General features: G+C 41.7%; 1 protein-coding gene across 15 annotated transcripts in view; it reads right to left on the bottom strand.

Annotated features, from left to right (window-relative positions):
* nav3 (neuron navigator 3) overlaps positions 1 to 15332 on the bottom strand; it is a 321262-nt gene that overhangs the window by 83657 nt on the left and 222273 nt on the right. For all 15 annotated transcript variants that reach the window (XM_055055458.1, XM_055055457.1, XM_055055447.1 and 12 more), the window contains 2 exons: positions 6389 to 6461; positions 1427 to 1601 (listed from right to left, as the gene is read on the bottom strand). In XM_055055458.1, the coding sequence (XP_054911433.1) occupies positions 1427 to 1601; positions 6389 to 6461 (248 nt within the window). The remainder of the gene's footprint in view (positions 1 to 1426; positions 1602 to 6388; positions 6462 to 15332) is intronic.

The following is a 15332-nucleotide window of genomic DNA, read 5'->3' as shown; positions in this document are numbered from 1 at the left end:
GTAGTAGTGCATATCTCATCGTAGTGATGTGTGTGAAAACCATTTCCACCTGTTATGGGTGAGATGAGGTGTGGGCTGCTAGTACAAGGCAGCTGTGGCCCTGGTGAACTCCGACACTCAAATGCATGACACTGACCCAAGCTTTGCCTCCCTTTTTACCAAACCAAACACAGCAAAGCTAAAGATGTTGACAAGATCAACTTCCTGACCAGCTTCTCCTCGAACGCTGAGACTAACTGATCTTACGAAGTGGATTTGACACACAGGGGAGGGCAGATTACAACCAGAGGAACATGATTCGGTGAGGGGAATGCTGCTTATGTGTGGCATCTCAGACCTTCCTTCAGATCGTCCTCTAAGGCTCGCTGTGTCTATTTACATCACACTAGGCCAGGACCTCTTTCCTATTACTGCTGAAGTGATTTTCTGATGAAAGATTCGCTGTAAAGTTGAACCAACAAAGTAACAGAAGTAAGGACTTCTGATTCCAACTATCTCTGACTTAAGTCTCAAGCACTGCTGCTACATCAGTAATGGGCATAGAAATCATTTGACATCTACAACAACCCAATACAATAGTAGTTTAGCGCAATGTGCTACAGAAAGTTACAAGAACGTCTTAAAGTCAGTTAAAACTAGAGAATCATGACGCCTTGGGACCAACATTGGCATGTCTTTTTTTATACACACTGGTATTAATTAAAACTGGGCTGATGTTTGTTTCTGTCTTGTCAACATTTGTGTTTGTGTTTCAGGAAGTTGAGGGAGTTGGACATGTTGTAGTTTTCAAGTCTTGTGACAGCAATATGGATGCAGCAAAGTATTATGGGCGTTTTTCTGAAGCAGAATGTAGGCGCTGTTGTCGTCTGGCCTACGACATCAGCATCTTGGACGTTCATCGACTGAGATTGCCAGAAGTAACCTCATTATCTGCCGATGTTACTAAAGTGAGATTCTGCTTCAGAGGTTTTCAAGAAAGGAGCTTTTTGAAAATTAATCTTGTATCCAAGAAAACACAAAGTGTATTTTCAGTTCTGTTATGACTTTTTCGGTATAAGGACAATGTCAGAATTACACAAGCATTGAAACGGCAATATATCGACTAGTCAACAATGATATAGATTATTCTACAATGATGGCCAATTCTTTTTAAAAAAATCATTAAACATTGTCTTTTTGTCAAAAATGCTGCTAAAATCTCATCTCCTCTTGTTCCTGTGGATCCAGGATTATTTCACATGGTAAGCCAGACACACACTTACACTGCCAGTACATTGGAAACAGGTTGCATTGAAAACGCCTTTTCATTTTTATCATCATTAAACGGTGACTATTCTCTATAGTAAAGCCTCCACTTTAAGTCAACAAGCATTTCTAGCCCAAACCGCGTTGGCACAATTGGAAAATGAAGAGCGGAGAACCCCACCTGGACTGCATCTCTTGTGTTTTGAGGCTGCTGGTGGACGGTGCAGTGCTGCTGGTCTGCTGGCTGAGCTCCACCAGGGACTGGTAGTACTGCTGCTGCTGCTGCTGCTGCTGCTTGTAGCGTGACAGGATGAAGAAGAGGCCGAGGATGCTCTTCAGGTTGCCATTCCTGATCTCTGGAGGGACAAAGCGGACGGAGGCCGTGAGTCGCCGGGACCCTTACTTCCCGAGCGCCTCGGCTAGTGAGCGCGTCGCGGGCGTCACGCGCCGCTGCGAGGGCGAAGCGATTTACGGCCGAGCACAGTCAGAGCATGTTCAATGAATTAGACACAATCTGCAAGTGAAAGTGCTGCGGCCGTTTGTTTGTCATTCGCCTATAACTGTAGTGGTGTCTTGTGACACTTAAGATAAATATTTTCCATCCTCTGTATTGTGTCTTTCAAACACTTGGAAATGAGCATGTGGTGACTTTTGAAAAAGCCCTCTTGGGGACGGAGCTTGAGAGCAGCTGTTGCGCAGCTAGTGCAGGAATGAGCTGCAGAAGAACCGTTACCCACAAGCATTATCTGCTGGAGATCACAGCGACGATGAGAATCCAGCTCATAATTTGGTTAATTATGAAATGATAAAGCTTCTCTTTGATGAGTTTAAATGCTGGGTGAAAGTATTCCAGTTTCACATTTTTTCTGTGTTGAATTCACAAACTTGAAATTTTTTTTTGGTTTGTCTTTACAGGCAATTCATTTGTAGCAAAAAAATAAAAAATTCAAAGAGCTTAAAAGTCATAAAAACACCATACAGTCACCTTTTGCGAAAACAAGCAATAAATGTCACATTTTGTCAAATGCTATTTTCAAAAACATCAAAGCATGTCAAATATGTGGAGCAGAGAAACACCGTGTTTCTGCAGTTTTGCAGTTTTCTGGAAGTTTGGTCCAGATTTGTGGAGCATAGAAGCTGAATGCTGCTTCTGTTTGTTTGGTTCTGGGGTATGTTTGGACCAGAACCAGAAGACCTGAGAGGTCTGGAAGGTTGAGGCAATGACAAGTCTTTAATATGTTGTGATGCTTCCAGGGAACCAGTGGAATTAGATTAGAACTAACTTTCTGGTTGCGGTAAGAACTGGAAAAGCATTGCCACTACTTCCCACGAATATGGTCTGGTTGATTTTGGGAAAAGTGAACTCCAATGATGTGCAATAAGCCAAGCAATTTTGGCCATTCTTGGGTAATTGTGATCCCAAACCATCCGCTGAATGTTGAAGGTCTAATATCATAAAATCTGGAAAAAAAATCATGGATTATTTTACACTATCTTGTTTTAGTCGTGTTACTCTTGTGAGAAACAAGTTCAGAGATATTTTTCAGTCGCATCAAGGTAGACGCTGCACTTTGGTTAAATTAAGAAATCGCCTCTTGATAAGGACATGCACAATGACAAGAAGAGACATTCTGATTCAGAATTATGCATTTCTCTCCGGAGGAAAACAACCACTGGTAACTTTGGCTCTGGCACTCATTGTTAAACGCGGTGAGAGATGGCGCACTGAGGCGGGGCGTAAAGGGCAGCGAATGGCGCAGGGCCCTTTATCCTCTTGTTTAATCTGCCGAGGCACACACACACAGTACTCAGCCATGTATGGCTTGGACTGTTGAGACCGTGAAAGTAAGAGAAGATTAATCTCCCGGGGATTGTTTTTCATTTTATAACAGCCAGAGGCAATAATTCATACTGGGCCTTTGAGAGAATCTCAACAGAGGGCTTTGTTTTCCCAGAGCTTTAGAGAAAGCCAGTGTTACAGATTTGGTAATAGAAACTTTTGGAAACTGATAAATAACTCCCTTTGATAAGTGATGGAGATGGAGGGGAAAGAAAAAAAAATCACCATGCTACGAGAAGCAGCTCATGTGATAGTTGTACTGATGCTCCAATGTGCAACACACTTTGGCTGCAATAAGGCTTTATTGCACAGTCTCTCCTTCATTCCTACTTTTATATTAGGAATAATAAACAAGAGCAAATACTGGATATATAGCTGTAATAAAATCTGGATTCTGTATTATGTTCTGTTATTTCAATAGAAATGTATGGTTGTGAATAGATTGTGTGTATTTATTTCATTACTTTTAAACAAGAAAATGTTCACTGAATTATTTGTTTATTTGCATTTTTCACGTATTTCTAATATTGCGTAACAAAAGGCTTTTAAGAGGTTAAAAGAACAATCTGCAGAATGTGCCAATTTTTGTAACGTCATTGAATTAATTGTCAGAATCATCGATTACTAAAACAATCGGTCGCGGACTTAATCTACAGCCTCACAAATAAAAAAAGCTAAGATGTTTGGTCCGACGTCTGACTTCTCTTACCCGATTCAATCTTGCTTCAAAGTTAGTCTCAACTCTATCTTTTAAAGTCTTGCTCCATACAACTTTTTAAAAGCCAATTAAGGACGTTCTGTGGGCAAACGGGTGTCCTACGCAGGACTAGGTGTACCTAATAAAGTGGCCGGTGAGCTCCAGTTGACCCTTCATTCTTCCTCTTACCTCTACGTCTTTGTAATTTGGCGATCCGACACAGAGGAGGACTTAAGGTGGCAAATGAAAAGCAAACTCGCCCGCAGAGACCCAGCAGGAGGGACCTTACAGTGGCAACAACTGAAACTACTGGGAGCCTGTTCTGCTAACATCACAGCTGCTGAGACCGTGCAATATATAAATTAAAAAAAAAAAAAAAAAACATTAAAGATCTACAGTTAACATCCCAGCGTTTTCCTCATTACGAACACTTAGCCGTAAAGTTTGAGTGGGGACTTTACACCTGTGTTTAAGGCCAGAAATGGATGAATGAACTTCCTGCACATAATTATCACATTTCAGGTAGTAAAAGGTTTTATTAAGTCACTTTGATATTTTTGGTGTGCAAAGTGTCAAAGTTGGTTTTAAGGGGAGTCGTTTCGTGCGTAGGACAGGCTGTAAAGGCGGAACATTTCACGGTTAGTCATTCGATATGTGATGAAAGTGCAGAATAATAAAAGGAGAAAAACAGAAACAGTCAAAATGTCAAAACCATTCATGTCACTGAAAGCAAGAAATATTAATTTGAGGTACTTTTTTGATTTATTTATTTTTTATATAGCAGCCTCAAATAGTCGCAAGCTCAGCAGACCAAATAAACTCTGCTCTTGCATGACAAAAAGGCTTTGATTTGATTTTTATTATAGACTATAACCTCCCTGATTTTCAACGTCTGTTAGGGAACCAAAACATGCTCCGGCGAGATTACTTTTTTTTTTTTTTGCCGGAACTTTGGTTTACAGCCTCCGAGTGAAAAACGCAGCCAGGCTTTCTGAAGACATTATTGCAATAATGTCTTCAAAGTTCTGGGTTCCTGTGTGCACATCAAACGCCCCGTTCTGTTTAATTCCCGTGCCTTGTAAAAAAAAAAAAAAACATAGAGAACGCATGTGCAAGGAAGGCCCCGGCGGATTCAATTAAGACTCTAGAGGACGGGCACGGCCGCGCCCCGCAAACGGAGCGGAGCGTGTGCTGTGAGCTTGATGGAGTCGCTCGTGAAATGCGGCGGCAGCGGCAGAGAACGCCGTAACCCAATAGCCCATATATCCACAGAGCCACTTTGGAGTTCCAGGCTTAACGAGTCACTTTGCTGTTTTTAGAGCTGGAGTTGGAGGGAGGGAGGTTACAGCATTTAGAGCTGCTGGTCAGTGTGTCAGTCAGACTATTTCTGCTGCTCCTGGGGTCAAGGCCACGTTCATGCCTTCGGTGTTTATAGAAGACAGTTCGCTGGAATAGTTGAACAGTCATTTCCCAATTAAGAGACATGGAAGTTCTTTTGACCATTTTACAGTAACACAGTAATTCCAGCTATGTAGTTACATTAGAAATGCATCATTTCTAACATTTTGTTGCATAGTTGTAACAATTTTATGACAACAAATCACACATCAATAAGCTTGTTCGTAAGATAAGTCATTAATAAAGCATCATCATCATGCCGCTCTCTATCATCTTCGTTTTTTTGGCTGCTGATCACTTGTGACTTGTGTGAATCAAAAAAAAAAAAACAATAAAAAATAATTTAAAAAAGAGTAAATAATTCATAAATGCGAGGAATGATTGTGAGCCCCAAATGTGAAGAAAGGTGCTACAAACTTATTTAAAAAATATTTGAGACTTAGTAAGAAAAGAAGTGTTTTTTAGGGGTTAGCTAAAAAAAAAAAAGTGGTTACAGAAGTGTTCAAAAAAAACTCACTCCTTTAAAATAATTAAAATAAAAAAGTGACATAAGAGTGACATGTTAGCAATAGCCTCCTAAAACAGAGAGAATCTTGCGACTGGCTAAACGTTAGCATGGCCAAAACGCTTCCTGCGTGTCGCTTTTATCACTAATTCAATGAAACAATCCAGACTTCCTTTCGGCATTACACGAGCTAAAGTTTGTTCTTGACGCTTGATTCCCAGACTTCAAATCGTCTGAGTGAAATCTTGTGTTTTTCCAACTCTTAAGTGTTTGTTTTTCGAACTTCAGAGCAGCTTTTCTTACAAAACGCTCCGGAGACGGTCTTATTTTATATCCTAATCACTTTAAATCAACTCTGTGCAACAGGTGTAACGTGGCCCATGTTACATCCTGGGATGCTTGGTACCCTAAAGAGACCTTACACAGAAAGCCTGGTGACTTTTACTTGGATTGTACACGAAGCCCAAAAGGACTTAACTCCATTGGCATGTTTCCTTTCTATTATTGTTAGGTTCTGCATTGTATGGAAACTGATGGCAACCAGGTTTCTGGAAATGCAGGTACTTTGGACAATGGATCACAAATAACTGGGTTGGTCAATCTGAATGCCTAACCACAAGTACAGCACTGCACACTTTGTTTCTAATGTTTTCATTCAATTAAGACATTAGAAAGGCCTTAAATGTTGAGTCGTTCGGCTTACCTTCTGCTGAGAGCCCTTGGACATTCACTCCTCTGGCATCCAAGAAACTGAGACAGGCGTCCACATTCTCGATCTAGGCAGAAGACGGCAGACAGTCATCATGAGGGACGGGAAGCAGTGAGAATGCGATGACACTTAACATTCATTGAGCCGAAATGTCTCGAGGCACGGGGCTCGGAGGAAGGGGTAGATCAGCAATATTACCCATAAAGAACATCATTGTGTGGCTCCTACAGACCCCCGCATGACCCACTGACCCGGCTGCATGACATACTGACCGCAGTGTGCTACCACCTCCACAACCACATGCTGCCCGTGTACGCACCAAGCTAAACGCACGCAGATATCCACGCAAAAATCTATCGATATTTAAAAAGTGGTTAAAGCCTGTGGCCTATCTGAGACTTTGCACAACCTTACGCAAAACATGGCTCTGCTTTCTGAAGGCTCAGTATAGGCGCCCTGCGGTGACGGATATTAGGGGGGATTTTTGCCTCGGCCGACAGCGACTAGCAGGCGGCTTCATTAGCATTGCAACCGGCAGCCAGCGTCGACCCACAGGAGGTCTTTTATGACGAGGTTGAAGGTCACGGCGCTCTGTTTCAGCGCAGCGTGTCAGGGACACAACACAGACCGGGCTGGGCGACTCAGCGAGACGTCCAGAAGGCAATGATGATTCATGAGTCTCAACTCCCCCACTTACTCCCTCTCTGCTTTGTGTTGCCCGCTCAGCGCCCAAATCTATCTTTAATAATCAGATTGAGTCTCAGTAATGCAGAGACAACGAGTTGTATCTGACTGCAGACCGCTTGTCTCTCGCTGAAGGTTCAATTCCATCCTCTATTGGGACCGAATGGTATATTTTTCTGCTATAAACAGACCGTTCTATAAAAGAGTGTGCTTCAAATACATTCAAAAATATTTTTTCTGGTTCAATTTTACAAGATACACAAAAGCCTGATTACTGCCTGGCTTGTTGAATTGAGAAACTACTTTAATAAAACAGCATAAATACAGAATGTATATTTCTGTGTGTGAGTATGAAAAGACGGTGACATCAGAGCAGAAGTGACCATCCAGACAGTTGGACACTTTAAATTCCACACTCTTCATCCAAACATCACACCCTATTTAAATCAGGAGCACATTACAAGTGGGAAACATATTTCTTTTTTCTTTCCTCGACACACATTTTAAATACACGACAGGACTTGAACTCCTGAAATTCCGCTATGGGTTCTTATTCCAAATGGTAACTTGAGAAATTATAATAATAAACCTCTTGGTGAGCTTAATGTAGATTAAAGAACAATACTTTAAATGATTGCTTGCTGACATGGGTATAAAACAAATTTGGTTAGGATTAAGGCTAACCCTAACCTAACTGTTGTCAGGCTAACCGAAACAACAAAACTATGAAATAGCAATGAAATGACCCATTTCCCACTAAATGCTGGTCTGAGCCGGCTACATCGACGAGTCGACAACAACTCAGGCATCCACACACACAGACCTTCTCCATCTGCCCAACAAAATCAGCAGCTCGCCGCACATTTTTTTCTCCTCACCGTCAGGCACCAAACAACCTTATATGTGGGTTCCCCTAGTCGCTGCCCACACACCACACACACGGTCTGACACATGTGTACCCTGGTGTCTTCCTGTTTGATTAACCCACACGCTCGCTCTGAAGTTTTGCATGTGGAAAGACATGTGCCGAGCAGCGATTGGGACCGCTTCGTTAATGCAGGTTTAATTAGATTCAGCGAGAACGGCGAGTCTGGTGCTGGCGTTCGCAAAACCCAACAGCCACAATTTGGCGGAAAAGGTGTTTAATGAGAAACCCTTCAATCAAAGTCGGCATTATTATAAACACCTTCGACAGGGCAAAGTTACCCAAGAGCGCACAAACAAAGAGCAGAAGCGCCTCATGCCTCCTCCTCATGCCAGTGTGTGTTTGAAGCTTGATTTAATTGCTGATTAAGACGCGCATAAAGGGCTGAACTCATAAACACGCAATAAATCGCTCCAGCCAAAGCTGTCAGGCTTTTGAAGACAACCTACATCACTGAACAAACATGCACCGTCTTCCACCGCTGCAGACGCTTCAATGTGGTCTTCACATAAAACCACTGTTTGTTTTCGAGCCGCATCAATTCTATGATGATGAAATACCGTCTGAAGGCGTCAATCATGGTTAGGTCATTAATGTTCTGCAGGATTTTGGGTGGCGTTTAAACGGCGGGGCTTTGCGGCCTCCTTTTACAGAAACCATTTAGTCGTTTAGTTTTCCGACGCGGGCCGGCATCAAATGCATCCACAAATGTCATCACTGGCAAATCTGGAGAAAGGACAGATGTCAAACGCTGAGGAAAAGAAGCATCAGAGACATGTCGGATGTTTGTATAAATGTGTCAAAGAAACAAACAAAAAAGACATATTTCAGAATGCATGAATGAAGCAGCTATTGAAGAAATACAATTAGGACATTCATTTGAGAAGGGAGAAAAAAAATTGTTAAACTCTGACATCATAAAATGTAGGGTTAGTAGCATAACAAGGAAGGAAAACATATTTTCCATTGGTAAAGTTGGTGTGGGATGAAATCTATCAATATTAAAACGCTGCAATATTTCTCACCAAAGTGTCGTCTGTCCCGTCAGAATTTGGTTTTGTATGTGGAAGCCGTAATTGTGAAAGCTGAATGTGTTTTTTAAGGCTTTCATGAATTTGTGTTTGACATATGGAGCTAAATTAGTCCCTAAAATATTCAAAACTATAAGATTTGTACATGCACAATAAGATCCACGAGAGTTCAAGAACTGTAATTGTACAACATAATTCACAAATCGCTACCTTCCTGAAATAATCATAATTTTTTGCAAAAAGTGACGCCCCCCCAAACCCCAAATCAGTTTTTTTTTTTTTTTTCTCCAAAAGATACTTTGTGTGGCAGCTTGAAATGCGTACATTTGAGGAACTGTTTCCACATATGTCAAGGTTCAGGTAGGTTGTTTTCAATTCTGTAAAACTGTTAAAAGTTAAAAGTGGAGAATCTAATCCAGGCAAGGTAATGTTATGCTAGAAAAACCTGTCAGAAAAAGGTTGGATTTTGCTAACTGTAAACTGCACAGCTAAACATCGGTCTCACCAATCATTACCAGGTTAAATAACCATCTCATGTACCATTTGGGTTCAAATGGGATTTCAACCCTCTGCTCTCTCTTTCCACTTCAGTAAGAGTTGCCAAACGACAAAATGAGGCTCCAGATCCATCTGCTTAATACCATCCTTGTGTTTAAAAAAAAAAGAAAACAAGAAGAAGCGGTGCTGCGGTCGGTCGGGCCTCCCTAAAGATATCGAGTGACATGTGTAAGATGAATGGAACTGGAATGGGTTATCCCTAAGATGCAGCTGTCAGAAACAAATAGGCCAACACCTCAATTACCACTAAATATGGAGGGGAAAACAAGCCACTTGAAGACGGGGCTGGAAAAACCAAAGAATGATGCTGAATAATTGAAGGGTTGTACTCAAAACGCTGCATAGTCACTGGAAAATACGTGCCACCTTAAATCCATAATTCACTCTTCCAAAATCCCGCACGACTCAATGTTTCACGAGCGCGACTATTCAGCGAGAAAGTCTCCGGGTGTTTTTCCTCCCTCTGACTTTAGAGATTATTTTCATATTTACTGTCAGGATGATTGAATCGGTTTTCAAACATGCGAACAGAGCATAAATCTTCTCCTGACTGGAGCCTGAGTCATCAGTGAATCTGAGGTCTGTCACAAAAGAGTTTATTTTTTTTGCACGGGAGCCACACCAGCAAAGAGCTTATTGGCTTTTGCAGCAACTCTTTACAGTGAGAGTGAACTTTTATTTAGCTGGAGGTGGAAGTCAAAGTCAGGCGATGAGTCAGGCAAAATAAATCCTGCACATACAAACCAGTGAATCTTCCGAAGCATCCCTTTGCAAAGAAAAAAATCAATACAGACCAAAGATACAAAACACAAGCTGTTGCTGCAGAAATCGATGTATCAAAATGCCATTTTGTCCTGCAGTCAGTGTGAGCTGAAGAATGTTGGTACAAATGTACATTTTCAATCAAATAATTCCACAAAATCACATTTAAAACATGCATTAGTACCAAACATCAAGGGGAAAACGGGCAGCAATGACCACCAAGAACTGTCCGAACCACAAACCGTAGTGTTCTTCATTCATATTTGATCAGAAAATTAAATCAAAGCTGCAAATAATTATGAAATTATGTCCACATCTAAAAAGTGAGTGTGGTGTGAAGTTGTTTTCAGCCCAATGTACTCAGACACATCTAAATTAAGCACTGATGTCAATTGCTTTGAGGTGGAGGTTCACAACAGCCAGTAGTTTATACTTAAAGGTATTCATGTGTTAAAGTGGTGTAGTCAAAGTCTAGATATTTCACCATTTGAGATTCTAAGGCAAGAGTTAAAAACTGCTAAAAGAAGACTTTGTTTGAGGTATTTTGGAAGAAAAAATTTCAAGAGTTGTACTCCTGAATGCTTGACGATGTAACGGCATTGAAAGTGGTTCTGGACAGTATCGACTCAGAGGGGTTGAACACTGACATACACTAACCTTTTACCGATTCTGCTAGTGTAAATATGTTCAAAATGATTGTTTTGGACATATTAATAGTAAAAAAGTCGGTGTAATAAAACACAGCTGCTAGGAAACCTCCACAGTGGATCGTTTATGCAGATGTAAATAAAGAATCTGCTGTCTGAACCCGGTGAAATGACTAAAAACACAACGAGGGGAAAAACTGCCTCTGTCCACATAAATAAACGAGACCTGAAGGTTACAGCAACTTTGAGTGATTTCCACTGCGACACGATTTAAAGCCGCTTCGCCGTCCTGCTGCCTCCCAGACAGCGGCGCTCTCTCTCGTCGTCCGTGACCTCTCCATCAACCCTTCTCTTCGGATCGGGCTGCTGACGCGTGCGCCTCCCTCGGTCTTGTCCTAAGCAGTCCACTGACTCCTCTTCCCCCTCACCGCCGCCGCTGGTGCCTGCGAAACGGGCCGATCTTGATGGCTGATGAATCAAAACGGATCAAGCGGCTCAGAGGTTCAGAGCGACCAACGGGCGGAGACCTGTTCACAGATTCCGTCTCATAATCCGGGCACCGTTGCTCATCATGTCAACATTTTGCCCAAAGAGTCTTTTTCTCTCTCTTCCGTCTGACACCGTCATTTATCATTGATCCGGGTGACGGTCCAGAACGGACTGTCATGGCTGCTGGCTGCATTCATCAGACCAATTGTTTCCTTATAAAGGCTAATCTTGCGTTCATGCTGCTGTGTCACCATAAAACTTTTATTTCATGCAGGAACTCCAAACTGAAATGATTTCGTTCCAGTAGCAAACATCATATACACAAAATGAGGTCCTTGATGGTTTTATTCTTAAGTGTAAAGCATTTGGATTGCCTCCAATATGACATCTGCTACACAGACGGGGTGTGTGTATGTGTGTGTTTATGTGTGAGTAAAGTTTAGTGTGAAAAAGCGGCGCAGGCCAGGCCAAACAGAGATGTTTCATGTGCGACAGCTCAGCCGTCGCAGATTTCATCTCTTTAGCTGACTTTTCACAGTCTGAGTCAAATCTTATTAGCACTCCCGATGATGATGATGATGATGACGATGCAGTAATAAAAATGGCTGGATGATGCAATGAACTGTAAAAGCTGATACTCATTCTTTATCTCTCACTTTTTATTTCATGCTATGCGTCCTTATGCAACTAATCTTTACAATCAATAATGATAAAAATCTATCTCTTGCAGTGCGAATGCAACTATGGTTACATCATGGAACTTGTCAAGTACAACTTTAAAGAGTAAAGAACACAATTTGCCCATTTGGAGCATTATCAGAGATCACTGAAACACCAGTGGATCAAACTAGCACTTAGCTCATGTCAACAACTGAGATGGAAGTGAGATTGTTGCGCAACATGAATAATCACCCGGCCAGAACACTGTGCGTTAAATAATAAAATGCAATTTGACGAAGGCACAATTTCGAGGCAGATAATTTTTCTCGAGGTATTTTATTGATGAAGGTACTCAAATCATTCGAGGAATCGTTACAGCTCTACTTTCCAGTTCCGAAAAGCACGGATCGTCATTGCGCAGAAACTTCTAGGAGGTTAAAGTTGTTTTAAAGATGCGAGCGGAATGTGTGTTATGCAACCAGAAAATATGATCTTTCTTTACTTGCACTGTTACGTAACAAAGAAGAGAACTAAACAAAAAATCCGCTATAGATGATGATTTTATGTTACATTCAGTTGTTTGAACCCTTTTGGTGTTACAGAAGTTGGGATAATCAATGAATTATTTGAAGCAGAACAACTGGGACCTTTGAAACAGATCGTTAAAATGCACCTCAATTAAGACCCGCTGGTCTTGGAAAACTAGCACAGTGTTAGTTTTTGGAGTAGGTAACAGTAAGTAAAGCCCAGCAGGCAATGTTTAGAATGAGTCAACAGATTTTAAGTGGACACCAGCTGTCGTAGAGGTGCTTCACCAGTTTTTGTCTCCGTCGCTTTTACAGTGTAAACATTCCCAATCCTACTGATTGACCATAATACAATACGGGCATGTCTACCACTATGTCCACGCTACCAAAATCCAACAAAATTGACATAAATTAATTGTGCTATGGTTATGTGAATGTCTGTACAACAGTTGACAATGGTAGCATATTTGCTTAATTTTGTCGTGTGGCACAAACAAACAAAATGTGCAGCGCCAACATGAAACCAATTTAGTTTAATTTGAAGAAGTTTATGAATGAAGGTACTCATCTCTGTTTCTGTCTCAACTCAGTCTGAATCTTCAGAGAAGTTCTGTCATGGGAGCTTTTTATTCTGTTGACACGAAACTGATGTCCGGTTGGAAATAAACAAAACGAACCCCCACAAAAACCATTGACTCCTTGCTAGAGGGATGATGCAGAGAGCAGTTAAACACACAAAGTTGCTGGACATTTAAAATAAGAAACACCTGGATGGATTTCTAAGATGGCAGAAACTGTGAGGAATTTTCAGTATGTGACCTTACCTCAGTTGCTCCCTTCTTACCTTGCATGGCTCTCGGTGTCGGATCAAACACACACCGGCTATTCCTAGACGGTGTGTATCAGGTGCTACTTCCTCTGCAGCTCCAATATTTGAACTTAAAGCATCAATGTACTGTTCTACTAAAATATACCCTCAAGTAAAATCCAATACATCCGGTAGCTTTTACTGAGTGGTGGACAATTGTTTCACCAGTAGAATCAATATTGGATGCAATACTGCTGATGTTCTGGAAAGACCTCAGATGTTTGTTAGAGAACATTGGAGATTAAAAGAAAAAAAATGTCACATTTTCAGATTATTTGCAAAAAAAACCCTAAAAAACAAAAAAGAAAACCATCAATCACGTTCCTTCCATTATTATGGATAACTTCTTATTCTTTTATTGGATGGAATTACACTAAAATACATTGAAGTGTGCGGTTTTAAAGTGACAAAATGCGAAAAAGTGAATCGCTGCGCTTCATTTGCCTCCACAAACGCTAACGTAATCCCTGTTGGTACCTTCCTTGTTTTCTTTATCCCCCTCTGCTAGAAGCCGTTATGGCAGGAAAGGGTCATCTTCGGCCTATTTTTGGAAAGCAGTAGTAAATTTCGACTGTGAAACTCTTCCCATAAATGTTGCCTTTTCCTTCTGTTCAGCAGAGCGAGCTACAAGCCTCTCTCAGAGGAGCAACAGCGAGGTCTCGGAGATAAACCGAAGACGAGACATGTGTAATGTCATGCTGCTGGTAGCTGAATATGATGCCAGGCACGCCGAGTTCACTGAGGGCGAGGAGATGGGATAGCAACCTAAAGGAAGCTCTTCAGCTTTCCGCGTGTCCTTGTAGAAAAACTTTGCAACGTCACAAAAAAAAAAAGAACAACAACTTGGGAGACAAAGGATACATGCATCACATTGCTAATTTATGATTTATATTCTATCCTTTAATTGCCAAATTCTTGCTAAATCAGGAACGGGTCAGGAAACGGAGTCGGTGCAGCTGGATTTAGTGGCTGAAGAAGCCAGTCTGGACGAAGGGTTAACAGTCTGTCGCTCTGCCCATTTAACACGCCAGCATTCATCTCTCTTAACCGAGCATCTGTCCATGTCATTCACTTCGAATAAGTGATTAAAAGCTTCCAGTTGGGCAACAAGCGAGCCTGTAATGAGTCCCTGGGCGCTCAGTTTAGGGCCGGAAACATTTGAGAAGGGTCAACATGTGCAAGAGGTGCCCAAAGGAGTCAAAGCTGGAGAGCAGTTGGCACGGTTACAACGGAGTATCACTGTCGTACCTTTTAAAATGAACAGTAAAGTCAAAAAAACGCTTTGATTTTTGTCCAGTTACGTAAGAAAATGTACAGAAAACAAAGAAAGATTCCCAGAAGGTTACTTCTAGCACAACCAGCTCTAAAGTGATTGATCCACCAAACCAAGAGTTAGCTAGTTGCTTCATCCTGCCAGGAAGAGGAAGGTGATCAATTCAAAGCAAAGATTAACAGTGAGAGGCAAGACGGTGGTGCATCAGTGGAAGCTTGGCTCCTGCTGCTTCTTTCTCTCATCTGGATGCTGTGCAGGGAACCTACAGATGGGGCCCAGATGAAACTGGTGGCCTTTAATGCTTTCTGAAAACCCCCTAAACTCAAACAGGTCTCCACACCCGCTCCAGTCCCGGTTCTGAGGCCAAAATTCCAGAACAGTTTGCCTTAAATAACGCAGGAGGAATCACTTGTGCCGAGTGGACGAGGTCATGAGTTCACGTTCACTGTACGCAAAAGATTTATAGACGCCGGCGGCGCAGGATTTAGCCAAATCATCACTATTGCTTCTGCGA

Source organism: Poeciliopsis prolifica, unplaced genomic scaffold (assembly GCF_027474105.1).
Source record: "Poeciliopsis prolifica strain line A6 unplaced genomic scaffold, Auburn_PproV2 SCAFFOLD042, whole genome shotgun sequence".
Taxonomy (NCBI): Eukaryota; Metazoa; Chordata; class Actinopteri; order Cyprinodontiformes; family Poeciliidae; genus Poeciliopsis; species Poeciliopsis prolifica.
Note: the sequence above shows the minus strand (reverse complement) of the source record. Positions and strands in the feature narration are given on the sequence as shown.